The sequence below is a fragment of the Salmo salar genome, chromosome ssa06 (genome assembly GCF_905237065.1).
Source record: "Salmo salar chromosome ssa06, Ssal_v3.1, whole genome shotgun sequence".
Lineage (NCBI taxonomy): Eukaryota > Metazoa > Chordata > Actinopteri > Salmoniformes > Salmonidae > Salmo > Salmo salar.
The window spans coordinates 35,620,073-35,638,252 of record NC_059447.1 but is presented as its reverse complement, the minus strand read 5'-3'; the positions used below and the strand labels follow the sequence as shown (position 1 = coordinate 35,638,252).

Genomic DNA, 18,180 nt, shown 5'->3' with positions numbered 1-18,180 from the left:
AAATCCAGAATAAAATCTTTCATTCTTTCTCAGTGTATGGTGTTCAAAATGACATTCATTTGCATGCTCCCATGATAGAGTTCATATCAGACTTGCTTACATACCCACAAACAGTCTACACATCAGAGCTCTCACCCCAGACATCAGTGTTTTGTGCCACATGAATTTGGCATGGCATTGGTGATTCACAGTGACCATCTCGTAATCATTTTGCTGTCTGTGTTTACACATAGCTTGTTCTTTCCATAAATCTAGTGGGGGGAAAAAAATCGAACAGCAAGTACCAGTGACACGCTCAATTCAGAAGTGGTCCGATGAAGCAAATTCTAAGCTACAGGACTGTATTGCTAGCACAGACTGGAAAACAGTGCCTTGTATTCATACCCCTTGACTTATTCCACATTTAGTGTTACAGCCTGAATTCAAAATGGATTAAAGAAATAAATGTCTCACCCATCTACACACAATACCCCATAATGACAAAGTGAAAACATGTTTTTAGAAATGTTTGCAAATGTATTGATAATGAAATACAGAACTCTCTCTTACATAAGTAATTACATGTTAGAATCACCTTTGGCAGCATTACAGCTGTGAGTCTCTGGCTAAGTCTCTAAGAGCTTTGCACATCTTGGGCCTCATTTATCAATATTGCGTAGAAACTATTCTAAAATACTACTTACGAGCGGAATTTAGAATGTTTGTACACATAGAAAAAGTGTGATTTAACAAACAATCCTACCACTGTCATACTCACACCAGTAAGAGAACCACGTTGTGCACAACCTTGGCTATTTGCATTTTAAAACGCCCCAATCAGGCCTTTATGGTAGAGTGGGCAGACGAAAGCCACTCCTCAGTAAAAGGCACATGACAACCCGCTTGGAGTTTGCCAAGAGGCACCTAAAGGACTCTCAGACCATGGGAAACAAAATTCTCTGGTCTGATGAAACCAAGATTGAACTCTTTGGCCTGAAAGCCAAGCGTCACATCTGGAGGAAACCAGTCACCGCTCATCACCTGGCCAATGCCATCCCTACGGTGAAGCATGGTGGTGGCAGCATCATGCTGTGGGGATGTTTTTTTAGCGGCAGGGACTGGGAGACTGGTTAGGATCGAGGGAAAGATGATCGGAGCAAAGTACAGAGAGATCCTTGATGAAAACCTGCTCCAGAGCACTCAGGACTTCAGACTGGGGCGAAGGTTCACCTTCCAACAGGACAACGACCCTAAGCACACAGCCAAGACAAGGCAGGAGTGGCTTCGTGACAAGTCTCTGAATGTCCTTGAATGGCCCATCCCGATCAAACATCTCTGGAGAGACCTGAAAATAGCTGTGCAGCAACGCTCCCCATCCAACCTGACAGAGTTTGAGACGATCTGCAGAGAAGAATGGGAGACACTCCCCAAATACAGGTGTGCCAAGCTTGTTGCGTCATACCCAAGAAGACTCGAGGCTATTATCGCTGCCAAAGGTGCTTCAACAAAGTACTAAGTAAAGGGTCTGAATACTTATGTAAGTATGATATTTCAGTTTTTTCTTTCTAAAAACCTGTTTTTGCTTTGTCTTTATGGGTTATTGTGTGTAGATTGATGAGGGGGAAAAAAATATTTTATCCATTTTAGAATAAGGTTGTAATGTAACAAAATGTGGAAAAATATAAATAGATAAAACTGTCCAGTTTGAGGGTTTTTTGCAGCTCGTTCCAGTGGCTAGCTGCAGCGAACTGAAAAGTGGAGTGACCCAGGGATGTGTGTGCTTCGGGTACTTTAACAGAATGTGACTGGATGTTGTATATGAAGGATGAGGGTTTCAGTAGGTATCTCAGATAGGGGGGAGTGAGCCCTAATAGGGTTTTATAAATAAGCATCAACCAGTGGGTCTTGCGTCGGGTATACAGAGATGACCAGTTTACAGAGGAGTATAGATTGCAGTGATGTGTCCTATAAGGAGCATTAGTGGCAGGTCTAATGGCCGAATGGAAAATAACATCTAGCCGCTTGAGAGCACCTTTACCTGCCGATCTATAAATTACGTCACCCTAATCTAGTATGGGTTGGATGGTCATCTGAATCAGGGTTAGTTTGGCAGCTGGGGTGAAAGAGGAGTGATTACGATAGAGGAAACAAAGTCTAGATTTAACCTTAGCCTGCAGCTTGGACGTGCTGAGAGAAGGACAGTGTACCGTCTTGCCATACTCACAAGTACTTGTATGAGGTGACTACCTCAAGCTCTAAACCCTCAGAGGTAGTAATCATACTGGTGGAGAGAGGGGGCATTCTTCTTACCGATCCACATCAAATCAAATAAATTCAAATTGTATTGGTCACATTCACATGGTTAGCAAATGTTAATGCGAGTGTAGCAAAGTGCTTGTGCTTCTTGTTCCGACAGTGCAGTAATATCTAACAAGTAATCTAACAAATTCACAACGACTACCTTATATACACAAATGTAAAGCGATGAATAAGAATATGTACATATAAATATATGGATGAACGATGGCCGTGCGGCATAGGCAAGATGCAGTAGGTGGTATAGAATACAGTATATACATATGAGATGAGAAATATGTAGACATTATTAAAGTGGCGTTATTTAAAGAGACTAGTGATACCTTTATTAAATCCATTTATTACATTTATTAAAAAGTGGCAAGAGATTTGAGTCTGTATGTTGGTAGCATCCACTCTATGTTAGTGATGGCTGTTTAACAGTCTGATGGCCGTGAGATAGAAGCTGTTTTTCAGTCTTTCGGTCCCAGCTTTGATGCAGCTGTACTGACCTCGTCTTCTGGATGATAACAGGGTGAACAGGCAGTGGCTCAGGTGGTTGTCCTTGATGATCTTTTTGGCCTTCCTGTGACATCGGGTGGTGTAGGTGTGCTGGAGGGCTGATAGTTTGCCCCCAGTGATGCGTTGTGCAAGACCTCACTACCCTCTAGAGAGCCTTGCGGTTGTGGGCGGAGCAGTTGCCGTATCAGGCTGTGATACAGCCCGACAGAATGCTCTCGATTGTGCATCTGTAAAAGTTTGAGTGTTTTAGGTGACAAGCCAAATTTCTTCAGCCTCCTGAGGTTGAAGAGGCGCTGTTGCGCCTTCTTCACCATGCTGTCTGTGTGGGTGGACCATTTCAGTTTGTCCGTGAAGTGTACGCTGAGGAACTTAAAACTTTCCACCTTCTCCACTACTGTCCCGTCAATGTAGTTGGGGGGATGCTCCCTCTGCTGTTTCCTGAAGTCCACGATCATTTCCTTTGTTTTGTTGACGTTGAGTGAGAGGTTATTTTCCTGACACCACACTCTGAGGTTCCTCACCTCCTCCTTGTAGGCCGTCTCGTCGTTGTTGGTAATCAAGCCTACCACTGTAGTGTCGTCTGCAAACGTGATGATTGAGTTGGAGGCGTGCATGGCCATGCAGTCATGGGTCAACAGGGAGCATAGAAGAGGGCTGAGAACGCACCCTTGTGGGGCCCCAGTGTTGAGGATCAGGGGGGTGAAAATGTTGCTTCCTACCCTCACCACCTGGGGGCGGCCCGTCAGAAAGTCCAGGACCCAGTTGCACAGGGCGTGGTCGAGACCCAGGGTCTCAAGCTTAATGGCGAGTTTGGAGGGTACTATGGTGTTAAATGCTGAGCTGTAGTCAATGAACAGCATTCTTACATAGGTATTCCTCTTGTCCAGATGGGATGGGGCAGTCTGATGGCGATTGCGTCGTCTGTGGACCTATTGGAGCGGTAAGCAAATTGGAGTGCATCTAGGTGGAGGTGATATGATCCTTGAATAGTCTCTCAAAGCACTTCATGATGACAGAAGTGAGAGCTACGGGGCGATAGTCATTTAGTTCAGTTACCTTAGCTTTCTTGGGAACAGGAACAATGGTGGCCATCTTGAAGCATGTGGGGACAGCAGACTGGGATAGGGATTGATTGAATACCATGACCTTTGTTTTGGAGGTGTTCATAACAAGGGTAAGGGCAGAGAAAGCTTTTTGGACACTGAAAGCTTTGTAGTAGAGTGTTTAAGACAAAATTCGGGGAGGTGCATAACGGATAGCCTAAGTGGACTTATTTCTAATTTGCCGGAACGACAGCCAGTCAGCCTGAGTATTTGTGTGCTGAGCCTTTTGCCAAATGGTGTTCTTTTTTTAAATTTAAGAGGAACTATCACGTCTTCACTACTGTGTGGGTGTCTGTGTGGACTATTTTTGTCCTTAGTGATTTGAACCCCGAGGATCTTGAAGCTCTTGAACCGCTCCACTACAGCCATGTTGATGTGGATGGGGCGTACCCCCCTCCCCCATCTCCTGTAGTCCACGTTCAGCTCCTTGGTCTTACTGAAGTTGAGGGAAAGGTTGTTGTCACGACACCACACTGCCAGGTCACTGACCCCCTCCCTGTAGGCTGTGTCATCGTCGTCTGTGATCAAGCTTACCACCATCGTGTTGTCTGCAAACTGGGGCTGAGCTCCCTGCCATCCAGGACCTCTATACCAGGCGGTGTCAGAGGAAGCCCCCCCAAAAATTCTGACTCCAGCCACCCAAGCTACAGACTGTTCTCCCTGTTACTGCATGGCAAGCGATACCAATGCACCAAGTCTGGAACCAACAGGACCCTGAACAGCTTCTACCCACAAGCCATAAGACCTCTAAACAAGACTACAAAAGAGCTAATCAAATGGCTACCTGACCCTTTTTTGGACTAATTCTCTTGCACCATGCACACACACTGGACTCTACCCATACCCCAACACACACACACCACATACGCCTACACACATATAACATGCACACACATGAATACTGAATCCACACACACACACACTTTCACACTCAACACATACGATGCTGCTACTGTTTTATCTATCCTGTTGCCTAGTCACTTGACCCCTACCAATATGTACAGTACATAGCTACCTCAATTATCAACTCAGTCCTGGTACTCCCTGTATATAGCCATGTTATTTTCTACTTCCTATACACTGAGTGTGCAAAACATTAAGGACCCCTTCCTAGTATTGAGTTGCACCTGCCAATTTTGCCCTCAGAACAGCCTCAGTTTGTCGGGGCATGGACTCTACAGGTTGTCGAAACCGTTCCACAGTGATGCTGGCCCAAGTTGACTCCAATGCTTCCCACAGTTTTGTCAAGTTGGCTGGATGTCCTTTGGGTGGTGGACCATTCTTGATACACACAGAAACGGTTGAGCGTGAATAACCCAGCAACGCAACTGGCACCTGCACTTAAATATTTTGTATTGCCAATTCAACCTCTGAATGGCACACATACACAATCCATGTCTCAATTGTCTCAAGGCTTAAAAATTATTATTTAATCTGTCTACTCCCCTTCATCCACACTAATTGAAGTGAATTTAACAATTGACATCAATAAGGGATCATAGCTTTCACCTGAATTCACCTGGTCAGTCTATGTCGATGGAAATAGCAGGTGTCCTTAATGTTTTGTATGCTTAGTGTTTATAGCCATGTTATTTTTACTTGTTATTTGTTTTCATTATTCATTGTTTAATTTATTACTTGTGTCTTTACTATCTTTATTTTATTTTTCATCTTTAACTCTGCATTGTTGGAAAAGGACCCATAAGCATTTCACTGTTAGTGTACACCTGTTATCTACAAAGCATGTGACAAATAAAATGTGATTTGCATAGCCTTGTTGCTCCCAGCGGTTAAAGCATCTCCACTCCAGTTACTGAATGTCCCAGAGACTGTGCATCTCCGCTTTCAAGTCAACACCAAGACCAGTTGGTGGATGTTAAGATATGTGAGATTAGTTCATTATTACATTCCTCTAAAGAGGGATATGTATACAGACAAATACATGGTCTTTCAGTCTCTTATTTTCCTAACACTAAACAATTGTACATTCATGCCCTTCTTGCTGTGGACAGTAGACTTCCACTAGGGCTACTCTTATGCAGTCTGAATAGATTGATATCCATCTGTTACACAGACAAGAACCAGAGGCATCTGACATCACCCAGTTTGTTAGCAAACAAACCACACTGTGCTGCTCCCACAAAGCTGAACCCTCTGGTCATTTTCCCCTCCGAGGAAATGAATGTAGGAGAGGATTTATATTGCTTTCATACAATTCTGTTGATCTAAAAGGGAAATTATCAGGACCATGTTTCTATGCATTGCTTGTGCCATCATATACTGAACAAAAATATAAATGCAACAATTTCAAAGATTTTACTGAGTTACAGTTCATAAGGAAATCAGTCAATTTAAATAAATTCATTAGGCCCTAATCTATGGATTTCACATGACTGAGAATACAGAAATGCATCTGTTGGTCACAGATACCTTAAAAAAAAAGTAGTGGCATGGTTCAGAAAACCAGTCAGTATCTGGTGTGACCACCATTTGCCACATGCAGCGCGACACATCTCCTTCGCATAGAGTTGATCAGGCTGTTGATTGTGGCCTGTGGAATGTTGTCCCACTCCTCTTCAATGGCTGTGCGAAGTTGCTGGATATTGGTGGAAACTGGATCACTGTCGTACACGTCGATCCACGTCGATCCAGAGCATCCCAAACATATCTGGTGAGCATACAGGCCATGGAAGAACTGGGACATTTTCAGCTTCCAGGAATTGTGTACAGATCCTTGTGACATGGGGCTATGCATTATCATGCTGAAACATGAGGTGATGGCAGCAGAGGAATGGCATGATAATGGGCCTCAGGATCTCGTCACGGTATCTCTGTGCATTAAAATTGCCATCACCAAAATGCAATTATGTTTGTTGTCTGTAGTTTATGCCTGCCCATACAATAACCCCACCGCCACCATGGGGTGACATCAGCAAACCGCTCACACGACATCATACACGTGGTCTGCGGTTGTGTGGCTGGTTGGACATACTGCCAAATTCTTTAAAACGACGTTGGAGTCAGCTTATGGTAGAGAAATGAACATTCTATTCTCTGGGAACTGCTCTGGTGGATATTCCTGCAGACAAAATGCCAATTGCTTGCTCCCGCAACTTGAGACATCCCTGGCATTGTGTGACAAAACTTCAAATTTTAGAGTGGCCTTTTTATTGTCCCCAGCACAAGGTGCACCTGTGTAAGGATCGTGCTGTTTAATCAGCTTCTTGATATGCCACACCTGTCAGGTCAACAGATTTTCTTGACAAAGGAAAAATGCTCACTAATATAGATGTGAACACATTTCTGAACAACATTTTTTTTAAATAAGATTTATGTGTGTATGGAACATTTCTGGAATCTTTTATTTCAGCTCATGAAACATGGGACCAACACTTTACATGTTGCATGTATATTTTAGTTCAGTATAAATTGATCGTAAATGTTGTGACCTGACTAAATAATAGCCATCTTCAAGTACTGTCTGTACGGGTCTATTAGATTTGCATTTGTAGAAGCTTGTCAGTCTATATAACTTTATTTTGAATTTTTTAGGTGCTAGTCTAGATACAAGGTATCTAGATACTGACCTATTTTATGGGCTCATATCACCTGTATTTTAACCTAGATAACTATTTGTGGCTAGTTCCTCCCTCATGTACCCACTTAGATTTTTGTTTACTCTGTAAAATTTCAGATGTACTGTTACTGTACCACTCTGTTGTGTATCTTGTACAGTGAGTGAACAGTTGAGCTGTTGCATATAGAGAGACCTGCTAGAATAACATTGCATTGCATCATATGTTGTGTTGCCATAAAGATTCATATTGTCTGAAGGTCAGACCTAAATCCACTGTACAAACTGTCTTCATACAAAATATGACACTGACCTAAATACATAAGACAGGGGTGAACTAAAACTAGAACTAAACTAATCAGATTTAATTCACCCAGTGAATGAAGCCCTTAATTGGTTCCAGGTATGGCCAACATGGGCTACTAAGTATTGTTGTTACTATTTTTGGAATGACTGATTTGCAGTGGTGGAATGTGTTTAGTACATCATGATGCTGTCTGAACATCCTGCAACAACAAAAAACTGACTGATGTTTGTTGAAGCTCCGTTTGGATGCGCGTGTGCGCGCAGGAATGTGATAATTCTAGCTTATTAACATATCGGAAACCATTATCAATATAACAATTTTATTGATGTGGTGTAAGGTGAGGGGATATGACTCATACGTTATTAACACATTTCCAATCCAACGGTAGAACGGTTGCGCTGGGTGAAAATGCATGATAGGGACGCGCCAGCTGTTTAGTAGAGCGCGAGGCCGTGCTTCCCCGGCTACTGCCGCCCTGCTTTTGCACGTGCCATAACCACGCCCCTCAACAGCTTGTCTCTGCACGTGAAGGAGAGAAAAGAACACACGTGTTTTGTTTGGCCAGGAGTGTGGATACAAATGCAGCAATGTATAATGCATCCTGTCGCCATGTATTGCAGAGGAGAAACTGGATACAATGCATCTTCATATAAAACCTAAGTAAGTATATTTTTTCTTGAGCGAGTGGTCCGGGTCGGACCATTAGGCGGGTGGCCACCTATCATCCCCCTCATTCCTAATTGGCATATGTCACTCCTCACCTGTCCAACTGATAGCTAATGTGTGGTGAGAGTTCTGGCACAAAAATGGTCCCAGTGCATCACTGAGGTGGGTGCTACACATTGATGTTGGGTGAGGTGAGTTTCACCCTACGATGTATAGCGCTTTGAGTACCTCAGTTGGTAGAAAAGTGCTATATAAACCCAAAAAATTGTTATTCATTATTATTATATGATCACATATGTCTCTATGAGTGGGAATACTTGGGAACAGATGTACAACATTAAAATCACTTGGAGCTGATTTCCTGGTGTTTTTATCTCCAACAATGAAAACAAAACATTTCTTTAATTATTTTCTCAGAAACCGCCGCCGTTTAGGGAAGCCTGGCCTACGATTTGATATAGCCTGGTAGTTGACATTAATGTCGCGAATCATCCGCCCTCGTCTCCTCCAGTTCCCAGGGTCAGTGAATGGCCATAGTCATACCGTTCTAGATCTATCTGGTTTAGCTAAATGTAGCAACAATAGGAGTCAGGAGACACAATGTTGACATTCTGCACGCAATGTACAGTTATTTCCGTACGAAGGATTGAAACGGAGTGTTCCTTCAGCCAATGAGCTCTCGGTGTGTTCTACTGCTTCTGTTGACTCAAGGCTCACCAGCGAATTTTCTATGTCAGCTACTTAAAAAGTCCATCTATCTACCTACCTCATCCCCATACTGTATTTATTTATTTATCTTGCTCCTTTGCACCCCAGTATCTCTACTTGCACATTCATCTTCTGCAGATCTACCATTCCAGTGTTTAATTGCTATATTATAATTACTTCGCCACCATGCCTATTTATTGCCTTAACTTACCTCATTTGCACTCACTGTATATAGACTTTTTGTTATATTTTTTTCTACTGTATTATTGACTATGTTTTGTTTATTCCATGTGTAACTCTGTTGTTGTATGTGTCGAATTGCTATGCTTTATCTTGGCCAGGTCGCAGTTGCAAATGAGAACTTGTTCTCAACTAGCCTTCCTGGTTAAATAAAGGTGAAATAAAAAAATATTTAAAAAAAATATTAAAAGATACATTTGTGACCAATCCGCACCGAGTATTTTCTGAAGAGGCGTATAGCTCATGAATAAGGAAACAGGGCTGGCAGTAGGCTTCGACCGACAGGATCTGTGGTGTTTGTTATGACAACGTTTTAATTTGTGAAACAGGTTTCAAAGCAACAGACTGAAACACTGATTTGACTTAATTTATCCACGGATATTGCTAACAGTGCCTGGGAAACTACACTCAAGGCGCCTCTGCAGCCTAGGTCGAATCCACAGAAATCGTTTCCTATTGTTTTGAAGAAGATTATGGACATTCCCCCACCTAATATTCTCGAAGGCGACGATGGTAAGACTAGCCTACTGGTTTCGTTTTGGATGAATGGAGAGATCCTTTCCAATGTACACATTTTTTTTATGTGAACTGCATAGATCTGATGTGATCGTTGACTTCGCGGACATGTTGTCTGGTGTATGGAGACGTAGTAGTGCTTCTAATGAACGTTTGTGTAACCTCAAACAACTGGATACATTTGTTTTTTAATCAGCTATGTTTGATAATTATATATAACTAGTACAATAGTTGTTCAAATGTGTCAAGTATAGAGCAGTACTGGGGAAGGAAAACCTTTGTACATTCTGAGTGCTGTGCCAGTTTCCCCTGAGGCAGTGAACTGAGTGAGGGAGGAAAAAAGAACATAAAGTTCTCACACCTCCCTGCTTGTCCTAGAGCACTGCAGTCAAACCATTTTCACATACAATATGAGTACATCATTTTCTTGCATTTCAAGGGCAATTAATATTTTTTTTCATGTTCGTTTTTGTGTTTAGGGGCTGTGTTGACAAGTCCAGATTTCCCTTCCCCATTTTTTTATGGGTTGATGCACCCCCCCTTTCTTTTACCTCATTCTGTCATTTCACCACTTTTTTCCCCTACTTCTTTTCATGACATCGGACTTCTATCTTCCTTTATTTACCATCCTGTTTGTGTTCACATGGCCGTGCAACCGTCACCCATTATGTTCTTCACGGTTATCTCCACAGAAATAGAGAAGAAGAAGTTGTGCTCTGCCGATAATGGCGAGGCCGGTGTTGGAGGGGCCAGTGGTGGGACTGGAGGTACAGGCATTGGAGGGGTGTCCGCCTCCCTTACCCCTGCCATCTGGGAGAAGACCATCCCCTATGACGGGGAGACCTTCCACTTGGAGTACATGGACCTGGATGAGTTCCTGCAGGAGAATGGCATCCCAGTCACCCTAGAGGAGGAGCTGCAGAAGAGCCTGGCCCAGGAGGAAACCAAGGGGACAAGACCCCCTTTCACCATCTCTAACACAGAGACCGTCACACTCACCTTAGAGCCAGCTGAACAAGAGAAGGAAGAAGAAGATGGGGACGATGAAGATTCTGTGTTAGAAGTAGCGGAGGTTGAAGTGTCTAAAAATAAAAAAAGGTACATTTTTGGGGCCCATTGTTAAAAGCCCAGACGCGGTACCACTGTAACAAATTCTACCTTTGAACTCAACATGCACATATACTGACACTGTAATAGACGCTTGCAACATGCTGACCCTAGATACTCCCATATTGTATTCAAATGTCAAATAGACTTACCCGACGCACTCGACACCTTGCCTCCAGCACAAATATGGACACACGTACATGTGAAACCTGAGCTCTACAGCATTAGCAAATGGCAGTATTGATATAGGGCTGACCTTAGTATGTCTTAAGGAAAAAATATAGCAAACAGTTGTGAATTTTCAATTAACTATAGTCTTCAAGATTATAAAAACATAACAGACACCAAAATATATAAAAATATACTCCTCATTGAACTCACTTTGTCTCCCTCTAGAGGGGAAGTCTGCAGACCGACTCACACCCACTCCCATCGACCCGGAGGACATTGAGGTGGACATCAACTTCCAGCCGGACCCCACAGACCTGGTGCTGTCCAGCGTGCCTGGGGGTGAGCTGTTCAACCCACGCAAACACAAGTTCTCTGACGAGGACCTCAAACCACAGCCCATGATCAAGAAGGCCAAAAAGGTCTTTGTGCCCACTGAGCAGAAGGTAAGATGACCGGTGAATATTTGTTTCAGGGAGGTGATGAATGATGGAACTGGTTGTTCTGTAGTAGGATAATGAGAATGTAGCCACTGCAATTGGGTACCAAATAATCATTGGTTGATGAAGATTGTAGTATCACTGTTACACCAGCAAAATTAATGAGCGAGTAGTAAGCCATGAAATAAGGGGGCTTGTCTGGGATTAGGGATGTTTCCACAACACTGATTCTATTATTTTGTATTACAATCCTCCGTCTCCCACAGGACGATAAATACTGGTCGAGGAGGAAGAAGAACAACGTGGCAGCCAAACGTTCACGTGACGCCCGGCGGCTGAAGGAGAACCAGATCACAGTGCGCGCTTCGTTTCTGGAGAGGGAAAATGCGGCGTTGCGGCTACAAGTGGCTGAGTTGCGAAAGGACTGTGGTCGCTGCAAGAACATCATGTCCCGATATGAAGCCAAATACGGACCATTGTAAGGGACAAACTTTATCTTTCAAGAAAAGAACCGAAAAAGAAAAACGCCCCCCAAAACGCCGACACAAAGAGAATCTGAATTGCACTGCTTTCATGGTGAACACCGGTCACTGCGTCAAGTTCTAGATCCTTTCCAACACGACAGTGGAGGCATGGATACACACTGTCAGTGAGCCAGGCAGCAACATGGCGAGAGGTGGACACGAAGGGTTGTGGAGAGCGACTGGCTCCTACACATACAGGGACTCAATTACTGCTAGTCAGGTCTTATCACTGAGTCAGAGACAGCTGCTGGAGAAGTTACACACACATTTATACAGCGTATTAACGGGTTGTTTTGTGGACCAAAGCATGAACATCATCAGTGATCAGTAGTCAATAATGAGAGTTGTCCCCCTGCCCTCCTCTTACCACTGTTTGCAGTAACTGACTGTCTCTCTCCTCTGTTTCAAGTACTCATACAGAGGCTCTGAAGAAGGACACGTGAACTCTTTATTTATTCATAATGAGGTAGGGGAGAAAACGATGAATAACAGAAAGGACAGATTGAGGGCTGCACCGCCGTGATCGTACACAGCGGAAATAATTGATATTGGTCAGAGAAAGGGCGAGATGGTGGTGTTGTCCGGTCACAGCTCTTCTATGTCTCTTTGCTTGTACCACACTGAGGTGTGTGTGTGTAGAGAACTATGTAGTCTTCTCCCTGCACCACATAGATTGTGTTACCCCTGTTTTGCACTCAACCCTTCCAAAGCAACACCTTGTGGGTGAAGATTAGATATAGGGGTGGGCGGGAACTTTTTTCCTATTACGACATGACCCACACATGCTTCTAATATCTTTCCCCAAAAAACAGTATTTTTTTGAGGGGGGGAAGAGGAGTTTTAAAAAGTAGTATGGCAAGGACTGTCTTTTCTCAGTATGTTTATTGCTCATAGGTCAGGCATTAATAAGGGCCCTCACTGGTGTAGGGGTATTTACTATGTTTGTTGGTTTATTTCATTGCACACTGCAAGTAGAGGGCACTATCTATTTGTGCTTCCTGTAGTTTGTCTGGGATTGAGTCAGTTATTCTGTCAATACCTTTTTTTTGTTTTTTTTCATCTTAATTTACTGCCATTCCTTATGTTTGTTGAATAGCTATTATGTACAATGCTGTATTTTAACAATGCATCTATTGATTGATGTGCAACAATCTGTCAGATTTTATATTTCTTTAGAGGAAAGAAAACAATAACCCAGTGACTAAGCAGGGATCTCAATGGACAAACTGTGGTTTTAGAATTATTATTTTTTTAAACAGGTTTTCAACCAGAATTTTACAGAAATATATTTTTTTTCTAAAGACAATCTCCTATTTACCTCATCCAACACTTCCATTGTTTAATACTCCTATCTTATTGGATACCAATAATTTTGAAGGGTTGGGGTGCCTACGACAATGTTGACAGGAATTGTGAGCACAAGAAAGGTGGTTTTGGTTAAGTTTGATTAAAAAATGATAGGTCAAGGCACAGAGTCGATGCAGAGTTCTGTTTGTCAAAGTGACCGTGCCTCAATTGTTGCAAATACTACATAGCAGACTGTTAAGTAAAGGGACTCAATCTCTTAAGTGTCTGATGAATTTGTGTTCCTGTGCCGATCTTCATTATTATGCATATTAGAATCATACATGTGGCAATAATATTAATTTGACTCTGCTTTGTTTCTATAAAATAACTATTATAGACAAAATGTTGAAATGGTGCAAATTCATGTGTGCTTCCAATTACGTTTCCCAGTAATCCTGCTGCACGAAAATGTGTTAATGGTGTAGTGTTTGTATGTTTTACACTAAGTGTATGTACTTATGTCTGTAAATTAAAGGATCAAAACAAATATTTACTGAATTTGCTTCAATGGAAGGCATTGCATTGCACTGACATTCTTATGTTATATGCTTAGGCATATAGTTGTTTTAACAGTGATTTTAAGCTTGGTGCAGAATCTTGTCAGATTGATAGACCAACATTTAGGTATGATAGTCAGTTTGTATGTAGAAATTAAACTCCAAGTTGTCCCAAACTATGTTCATTTTCTTTGTAGAAATAACTCTTCAATCTACATGACAAAGCAAAAACTGATTTTTAGAAATGTTTGCACATGTATAAAAAAATGTAATAACTATTCAGACCCTTTACTTAGTACTTTGTTGAAGCACCTTTGGCAGTAATCACAGCCTCACGTCTTCTTGGGTGTGACGCTACACACATCTGCATTTGGGGAGTTTCTCCAATTCTTCTCTGCAAATATTCTCAGGTTGGATGGGGGAGCATCACTGCACAGCTATTTTCAGGTCTCTCTAGAGATGTTTGATCAGGTTCAAGTCCAGGCTCTGGCTGGGCCACTCAAGGACATTCTGAGACTTGTCCCTCTGACACTCCTGCGTTGTCTTAAAGGGGGATAACCAGTTGTACAACTGAATGCCTTCAACTGAAATGTGTCTCCCGCATTTAACCCAACCCCTCTGAATCAGAGAGGTGCGGGGGGCTGCCTTAATCCACATCCATGTTTTCGGCGCCTGGGGAACTGCTCAGGGGCAGAACAACATATTTTTACATTGTTAGCTCGGGGATTCGATCCAGAAACCTTTCGGTTACTGGCCCAACACTCTAACCACTAGGCTACCTGCCGCCCCATATACAGAGGGTACCGGTACCGAGTCAATGTGCAGGTTAAACGAGGTAATTTGTACATGTAGGTAGGGGTGAAGTGACTATAATAAACAGCGTAGCAGCAGTGTAAAAAACAAATGGAGGGATGGGGTGTGTCAATGTAAATAGTCCGGTGTCCATTTGATTAATTGTTTAGCAGTCTTATGGCTTGGGGGTAGAAGCTGTTAAGGAGCCTGTTGGTCGTAGACTTGGCGCTCAGGTACCGCTTGCTGTGCGGTAGCAGAGAAAACAGTCCATGACTTGGGTGACTGGGGTCTTTGAACATCTTGGCTGTGTGCTTAGGGTCATTGTCCTGTTGGAAGGTGAATCTTCGCCCCACTCTGAGGTCTTGAGTGCTCTGGAGCAGGTTTTCCTCAAGGATCTCTCTGTACTTAGCTCCGTTTATTTTTCCCTCGATCCTGACTAGTCTCTCAGTCCCTGATGCTGAAAAACATCCCCACAGCATGACGCTGCCACCACCATGCTTCACCGTAGGGATGGTGCCAGGTTTCCTCCAGGCGTGATGCTTGGCATTCAGGCCAAAGAGTTCAATCTTGGTTTCATCAGACCAGAGAATCAGATTTCTCATGGTCTGAGAGTCCTTTAGTGCCTTTTGGCAAACTCCAAGCGGGCTGTCATGTGCTTTTTAGTGAGGAGTGGCTTCCATCTGGCCACTCTATGATAAAGGCCTGATTTGTGGAATGCTGCAGAGATGGTTCTCCCATCTCCACAGAGGAACTCTGGAGCTCTGTCAGAGTTCCCATCGGGGACTTGGTCACCTCCCTGATCAACGCCCTTCTTCCCCGATCGCTCAGTTTGGCTGGGCGGCCAGAGTCTTGGTGGTTCCAAATTTCTTCAATTTAAGAATTATGGAGGCCACTGTGTTCTTGGGGACCTGTCTCGGAGCTCTACGGATAATTCCTTCGACCTCATGGCTTGGTTTTTGCTCTGACATGCACTGTCAACTGTGGGACCTTATATAGACACGTGTGTGCCTTTCCAAATCATGTCCAATTCAATTGAATTGATACTGATAATCTATTATTGAGAAGAGAATTGTATTGGATTCACCATTTGTGTACCATGTCTCATAGAGGTCTGAACCAAGAGTTTAATATCAGACCATTTTTTACATGAATATGTCACTTTGATTTGTTTTGCCTTCCAGGTCACCTACTTGGTCATTTTGTAAATATATATTATTTTCTGGAACTAGTACATGTACCCATCTCCTTGTTATTAAATTATTAGAGATAGACAAATTGTTTTTGCACCCACCATGCATCATGTCTGCAATGGTCATGTGAGGTGAAATGTGTATATTTTGGGATATGAGCACTCAGTTTGTTTGTTTGACCTGACGAAGAACCGTTTTGGATGTAAACGTTGTCAGTAAAGCGGTGAATTGGGAGCTTTAACAGTGTGCGGGCCTTCTTGTTCTATACTAGTATTCTTTATTAGCCCAGTACCTATGTTTTTAAGGATGTGCATATGACCACAAACTTTTCAATCAATTGAATTTACCAAAGGTCGACTCCAATCAAGATGTAGAAACATTTCAAGGATGATCAATGGAAACAGGATGCACCTAAGCTCAATTTCGAGACTCATAGCAAAGGGTCAGAACACTTACGTAAATGTGATATTTCAGTTTTTAATTTTAAATACCTTTTCGCTTTGTCATTATTGGGTATCGTGTGTAGACTGATGAGGATTTTTTTTTAAATCAATTTTAGAATAAGGCTGTAACGTAACAAAATGTGGAAAAAGGGAAGGTGTTTGAACACTTTCCGAATGCACTGTATATGCATAAGTATGTGGACACCCCTTAAAATTAGGGGATTCGGCTATTTCAGCCACACCTGTTGCTGACAGGTGTATAAAATCGAGCATGCAGCCATGCAATCTCCATAGAGAAACATTGGCAGTAGAATGGCCTTACCGAAGAGCTCAGTGACTTTCAACGTGGCACCGTAATAGGATGCCACCTTTCCAACAAGTCAGCTCGTCAAATTTCTTCTCTGCTAGAGCTGCCCTGGTCAACTGTAACTGCTGTTATTGTGAAGTGGAAACATCTAGAAGCAACAACGGCTCAGCCGCGAAGTGGTAGGCCGCACAAGCTCACAGAACGGGACCGCAGAGTGCTGAAGCGCGTACAAATCGTCTGTCCTTGGTTGCAACACTCACTACAGAGTTCCAAACTGCCTCTGGAAGCAACGTCAGGAGCTTCATTAAGTAGGTTTCCATGGCCGAGCAGCCACACACAAGACTAAGATCACCATGCGTCGGCTGGAGTGGCGTAAAGCGCCCAGCCATTGGACTCTGGAGCAGGGGAAATGTGTTCTCTGGAGTGATGAATCATGCTTCACCATCTGGCAGTCCGACGGACGTATCTGGATTTGGCGGATGCTAAGAGAACGCTACCTGCCCCAATGCATAGTGCCAATTGTAAAGTTTGGTGGAGGAGGAATAATGGTCTGGGGCTGTTTTTCATGGTTCGGGCTAGGCCCCTTAGTTCCAGTGAAGGGAAATCTTAATGCTACAGCATACAATGACATTCTAGACGATTCTGTGCTTCCAACTTTTCGGCAACAGTTTGGGGAAGGCCCTTTCCTGTTTCAGCATGACAATGTCCCTGCACACAAAGCGAAGTCCATACAGAAATGGTTTGTCGAGATCGGTGTGGAAGAACTTGACTGGCCTGCACAGAGCCCTGACCTCAACTCCATCGAACACCTTTGAGATGAATTGGAACGCAAGCCAGGCCTAATCGCCCAACATCAGTGCCGACCTCACTAATGCTCTTGTGGCTGAATGGAAGCAAGTCCCCGCAGCAATGTTCCAACATCTAGTGGAAAGCCTTTCCAGAAGAGTGGAGGCTGTTATAGCAGCAAAGGGGGGACCAACTCCATATTAATGCCTATGATTTTGGAATGAGATGATTGATGAGCCGGTGTCCACATACTTTTGGTCATGTAGTGTACTTCCTATTTTTAGCGCCACCTTTACTGTTGTAGCGTTTGACCTTGGGCAGTCACAAGGTTACAAATGATTACTTTTATTTTAGTTTGAAACATCTTGTAAAATACTAAATATTTATTTTGAAATTAATTGGACGTTAGCATTTTGTGATGTCAGATGTTTGTTTTTGGTTCCTTATGTTACATTTGTTTCAGGATAATGAAGTATTCTCAATGAGGTGGTGGGGACTGAATTATTCCTTTTTACATGGTTCATGAATACAATTACAGTTACTTCCTACCAGATCTGCATAGAAAACCGTTATAAAATATACCAACTCCAGGCTGAAACAGCCCTTCACAATACAAACAACCAAGGTCATCCTAAAAGAATAGCCTCTTTGTATGTAGAAAACAGTCAG

At 43.0% G+C, this 18,180-nt stretch overlaps 1 protein-coding gene across 1 annotated transcript; it reads left to right on the top strand.

Moving 5' to 3' along the window:
• The first annotated feature begins 9,613 nt into the window (after positions 1 to 9,613).
• Positions 9,614 to 13,985, top strand: LOC106607162 (thyrotroph embryonic factor). Its single transcript, XM_045720451.1, has 4 exons — positions 9,614 to 9,907; positions 10,603 to 11,005; positions 11,412 to 11,631; positions 11,892 to 13,985. Exons 1-4 carry the CDS (start codon positions 9,868 to 9,870, stop codon positions 12,105 to 12,107), a joined length of 879 nt encoding a protein of 292 aa, XP_045576407.1. The 5' UTR covers positions 9,614 to 9,867; the 3' UTR covers positions 12,108 to 13,985.
• The last annotated feature ends 4,195 nt before the right edge of the window (positions 13,986 to 18,180 follow it).